We start from the raw sequence: 5,831 nt of genomic DNA on the forward strand, positions 1-5,831 counted from the left end.
CCATAGACCTACTATAAAGTTACATCTCACTACCATAGACCTACTATAAAGTTACATCTCACTACCATAGACCTACTACACAGTTTTATTACCGATCTTCTATAACAGTTGGTCTTTACTTTGCAGACTTACAAAGTCCCTCCTCCACCGGTACAGACACTGTGAGGAGTGTGGAGGACTTCTGTCCTGACGAAGGAGGACTTGACAACAGCTTCCTTGATGATACTAGGGAGGTTAAAGAAAATAGCAAGTTGACAAAGAACCATGACAGTGACAGGTAACCTGAATGTATTATCCACTTATTGATGACAATTTCTGTTTTTTAGGTATAATTTAAAAAAAAAGAATTTGGTCATGTTTCATAGCGCAAAATATATTCCTCAGAACAATGCCCATTTTAGGTTTAGGTATTAAACTTGTTTTACTGTGGTAGATAAGTGTGGTCAGTGGATCGGCTATGTATTATATCTGTTGTGAGTAGTGGCCCTTAGGTGATGCAATTCTTTATCTCTGGCCAGTGACGAAGATGCTAACAACCCAATGGTGGCAGGATTTCAAGATGACCTGGATTCAGATGATAATTTTGCCATGGACAACAGTTCAAATCAATTTGTCATGGCAACAGAAGACATTGTAGTGACATCATCGGACGAGGAGACAGTATCACCTGTGGAGAAGACTACAGTGGTTACCGCGGTGATGAACGTTTCCAGTGACTCAGACTCGGAGACAAATAAACCAACAATTGTGTCAACTTCTCGAAAAATATCAAATGGGAACAAAAGTATTGGTAAAGAGTCTAACAGTGACAGAAAAGTTTCCAAAACAAACAGTGTAACGTCAGACAAAGTGAGGATGACCTCTTATTCTATATCATCATCAGACAATGAAGTGACCGCTGGACAACCAGTTGTGTTGACCAATCAGGACATTGACTCTGAGGATGATGACACGACGACTGAGGTTGTGGTTGCTGTGGACGAGGACGTCAGTGACAATGATACTCCAGCCACCAACCTTCAGGTTCAGGCAGGCTTTGATAGCTGGCTAAACCAACTGGAGAGTAAGGTAGGGTATAGGCTGTGTAGATAATAAAGGCTTTGATAGCTGGCTAAACCAACTGGAGAGTAAGGTAGGGTATAGGCTGTGTAGATAATGAAGGCTTTGATAGCTGGCTAAACCAACTGGAGAGTAAGGTAGGGTATAGGCTGTGTAGATAATGAAGGCTTTGATAGCTGGCTAAACCAACTGGAGAGTAAGGTAGGGTATAGGCTGTGTAGATAATGAAGGCTTTGATAGCTGGCTAAACCAACTGGAGAGTAAGGTAGGGTATAGGCTGTGTAGATAATGAAGGCTTTGATAGCTGGCTAAACCAACTGGAGAGTAAGGTAGGGTATAGGCTGTGTAGATAATGAAGGCTTTGATAGCTGGCTAAACCAACTGGAGAGTAAGGTAGGGTATAGGCTGTGTAGATAATGAAGGCTTTGATAGCTGGCTAAACCAACTGGAGAGTAAGGTAGGGTATAGGCTGTGTAGATAATGAAGGCTTTGATAGCTGGCTAAACCAACTGGAGAGTAAGGTAGGGTATAGGCTGTGTAGATAATGAAGGCTTTGATAGCTGGCTAAACCAACTGGAGAGTAAGGTAGGGTATAGGCTGTGTAGATAATGAAGGCTTTGATAGCTGGCTAAACCAACTGGAGAGTAAGGTAGGGTATAGGCTGTGTAGATAATGAAGGCTTTGATAGCTGGCTAAACCAACTGGAGAGTAAGGTAGGGTATAGGCTGTGTAGATAATGAAGGCTTTGATAGCTGGCTAAACCAACTGGAGAGTAAGGTAGGGTATAGGCTGTGTAGATAATGAAGGCTTTGATAGCTGGCTAAACCAACTGGAGAGTAAGGTAGGGTATAGGCTGTGTAGATAATGAAGGCTTTGATAGCTGGCTAAACCAACTGGAGAGTAAGGTAGGGTATAGGCTGTGTAGATAATGAAGGCTTTGATAGCTGGCTAAACCAACTGGAGAGTAAGGTAGGGTATAGGCTGTGTAGACAATGAAGGCTTTGATAGCTGGCTTAACAAACTGGAGAGTAAGGTAGGGTATAGGCTGTGTAGATAATGAAGGCTTTGATAGCTGGCTAAACCAACTGGAGAGTACGGTAGGGTATAGGCTGTGTAGACAATGAAGGCCTTGATAGCTGGCTTAACAAACTGGAGAGTAAGGTATGGTATAGGCTGTGTAGATAATGAAGGCTTTGATAGCTGGCTTAACAAACGGGAGAGTAAGGTAGGGTATAGGCTGTGTAGATAATGAAGGCTTTGATAGCTGGCTAAACCAACTGGAGAGTAAGGTAGAGTATAGGCTGTGTAGATAATGAAGGCTTTGAGAGCTGACTAAACCAACTGGAGTATTATTCTCCATTCATTAATATACAAAGTCTGAAAACTTCTGCCAAAATTAAAGTGAGTTCTAAAAGCATTTCTTGTACATTTTCTGGTTGTTTTTACAGCCAAAATATACTGAGGAAGTTCACAGTGAACCCAGCAGTCCTGAGCTACAGCGACCAGTGGCCAGGTCAAGTAAGTACAAGCTAGGTACCTGTGGAACCAATACTGCCCTGTTAACCTTTGTTTGTTTGTTTGAGTGGTTTTACCACCGCTTCACTACTGAGTAGTTGGGTTTTTCAGCAGACGACCTTATGAACCTAGTTGTTCAGAGTTTATTTATGCACCACATGAACCCTACAGTTCAAAAGTCAAGTGCAATCTATCTATGTATCCAATTAACCATGCAAATCAGAGGTCAAGTAAGTGCAGAATATCTGTATCTTTCTGCCTCTCTGTCGCTGTCTTGCAGTGATGCAAGTCAAGTAAATATGAACCTGTATTTGTGATGTCACTGTACTAGTGAATACTTGTGCTTGTGATGTTGGTACAATTACTTAGATGGTATGTCACTGTACAATTGAATACTTGTGCTTGTGATGTTGGTACAATTACTAAGATGATATGTCACTGTACTAGTGAATACTTGTGCTTATGATGTTGGTACAATTACTAAGATGGTATGTCACTGTACAAGTGATTTGTTTACTTTAGAGTCAACTACATCTGGAGAAACCGTAGAGAGGGATACAAGTGCCAAAAAGAAGAAAAAGAAAAAGAAAGAAAAATCGGAGAAGGTACGTTTACCCGAACACACAAATAGCTGTCAGTAATACTCAGTGGTCAGTCAATCAGTTCAAATAAGTCTCTTAGTGTTGTTGTATACAAAGATATACACAATTATCAAAACTAGTAGCTATACTTATCAGGGGATTATAGGGACCCGTCGATCTTGAAACGTTGCGACACGTTTGATACATACATTGTTTGTGTAAAAAGTAAAAACCTTTATACATAATTAGGGGATGATGTACGTGGCGATTAGGACTTGAAATAAGGTTTGAACTAGAGACTGATAGGTTCAGTGTGTAAATCAAATTTTATGTTCTAATCACCGGAATAGACACAAAAAACAAAGCTGATTGTATCAGCATCTGTGATTAATTTCTCTGAAGGAATTAGTCGATGGTGTAAAAAATCCATACATCATGATAAGACACTTTGATATTTGGCAGGAGAAATAATTCATTTAGGATTTAGGATTTAATAATACTCTGATTTCTATTTGGTAGGGAGAAGAAAACTCTACTGGTAAAAAATCCAAAAAGAAAGAAAAACAAAAAGCTGAAAAAGAAAAGGGAGAAACAAGCAAAAAAGAAAAGAAGAAAAAGAAGGAAAAACCAGTTGTTTCACAAACAGAAAATGCAATGGAGAATATGGATGACTTGGAGGCATTCCTAAATGATGATCCTTCAACCCCAGGGGGTGGGGCAGGTTATGAGTCTCTCTGATCCTTCAACCCCAGGGGGTGGGGTAGGTTATGATTTTCTCTGATCCTTCAACCCCAGGGGGTGGGTCAGGTTATGAGTCTCTGATCCTTCAAACTCTGGGGGTGGGGTAGGTTATGAGTCTCTCTGATCCTTCAACCCCAGGGGGTGGGTCAGGCTATGTTTCACTTTGGTTCACCAACCCTTGGACAGGATATTGGCCACTTTGATCTATAAACCACAAATTACAGGGTCAGGTTGGATAGGCGAAGTCATTCTGTTACTCTGAAGAATTGAACAGAAATAAGTCATGCTGTTACCACATGGGTCTGAACCGATTAAATCATTTTATTAGCCTGGGGTTGGAACATGATAAGTCGATCAGTTACCTGGGGGTTGAAACAGAATAAATTCTTCTGATAGTCTGGGTATTGGAGCAGCATTAGTCATTCTCTTAGACAAAGAGTTGTAGGGTTAGGACAAAACAAATCATTCTGTTGGTTTAGTTGTAGGAACAAGAAAGGTCATTATGTAACACAGGGGGCTGGGACAAGATAAATTACTATGTAATCTTTAATTTTAAATAATTGGTACCTTGAATAGTTGAATGATTGCCTTTTATTTTTTAGTTCAATTGTTTCAATAGGTGTTACTCCCCTTTTTTAATTAATTCATGCGGGAGCAAGAAGTATTAGCATGTGGCTTACAGTTTTGTCCTGTAACCAGGGGGATCTGGACCGGATAAGTCTTTATGTTACCTAGTACCTAGGGCTTGGAGAAGGAAATGACTGATAAGTAAGTTTGTTATGACATGTACAAGGGATTAGGATTGGAGGTCACAATGTAAACCCTTGGGATTGGGACATGTCACACTGTTACCCCGGGGTGTGNCTGTGATGTTGGTACAATTACTAAGATGTCATGTCACTGTACAATTGAGTACTTGTGCTTGTGATGTTGGTACAATTACTCAGATGGTATATCACTGTACAAGTGAATACTTGTGCTTGTGATGTTGGTACAATTACTGAGATGTCATGTCACTGTACAATTGAATAGTTGTGCTTGTGATGTAGGTACAATTACTAAGATGGTATGTCACTGTACAAGTGAATACTTGTGCTTGTGATGTTGGTACAATCACTTAGATGGTATGTCACTGTACAATTGAATACTTGTGCTTGTGATGTAGGTACAATTACTAAGATGGTATGTCACTGTACTAGTGAATACTTGTGCTTGTTATGTTGGTACAATTACTTAGATCGTATGTCACTGTACAAGTGAATACTTGTGCTTATGATGTTGGTACAATTACTAAGATGGTATGTCACTGTACAAGTGAGTACTTGTGCTTGTGATGTTGGTACAATTACTTAGATGGTATGGCACTGTACAATTGAATATGTGTGCTTGTGATGTTGGTACAATTACTTAGATGGTATGTCACTGTACAAGTGAATACTTGTGCTTGTGATGTTGGTACAATTACTAAGATGGTATGTCACTGTACAAGTGANTAGTGCTGTATTGTATAGGGAGGATGTGTTAGTGGTGTGTTACGTACATGCTGACTAGATGTGATTGTAGTGCTGTATTGTATAGGGAGGATGTGTTAGTGGTGTGTTACGTACATGCTGACTAGATGTGATTGTAGTGCTGTATTGTATAGGGAGGATGTGTTAGTGGTGTGTTACGTACATGCTGACTAGATGTGATTGTAGTGCTGTATTGTATAGGGAGGATGTGTTAGTGGTGTGTTACGTACATGCTGACTAGATGTGATTGTAGTGCTGTATTGTATAGGGAGGATGTGTTAGTGGTGTGTTACGTACATGCTGACTAGATGTGATTGTAGTGCTGTATTGTATAGGGAGGATGTGTTAGTGGTGTGTTACGTACATGCTGACTAGATGTGATTGTAGTGCTGTATTGTATAGGGAGGATGTGTTAGTGGTGTGT

General features: G+C 40.1%; 1 protein-coding gene across 1 annotated transcript in view; it reads left to right on the top strand.

The window, feature by feature from the left end:
* The window catches only part of LOC110449468 (rab-like protein 6), a 21,217-nt gene extending 16,464 nt beyond the window's left edge, over positions 1 to 4,753 (top strand). Inside the window, exons 7-11 of the mRNA XM_021496346.1 lie at positions 127 to 277; positions 519 to 1,068; positions 2,508 to 2,577; positions 3,097 to 3,179; positions 3,675 to 4,753. Coding sequence (XP_021352021.1) covers positions 127 to 277; positions 519 to 1,068; positions 2,508 to 2,577; positions 3,097 to 3,179; positions 3,675 to 3,893 — 1,073 coding nt within the window. The 3' untranslated portion in view covers positions 3,894 to 4,753. The remainder of the gene's footprint in view (positions 1 to 126; positions 278 to 518; positions 1,069 to 2,507; positions 2,578 to 3,096; positions 3,180 to 3,674) is intronic.
* Positions 4,754 to 5,831: the final 1,078 nt, after the last annotated feature.

Source organism: Mizuhopecten yessoensis, unplaced genomic scaffold, assembly GCF_002113885.1.
Source record: "Mizuhopecten yessoensis strain PY_sf001 unplaced genomic scaffold, ASM211388v2 scaffold4623, whole genome shotgun sequence".
In the NCBI taxonomy this organism is placed as follows: Eukaryota; Metazoa; Mollusca; class Bivalvia; order Pectinida; family Pectinidae; genus Mizuhopecten; species Mizuhopecten yessoensis.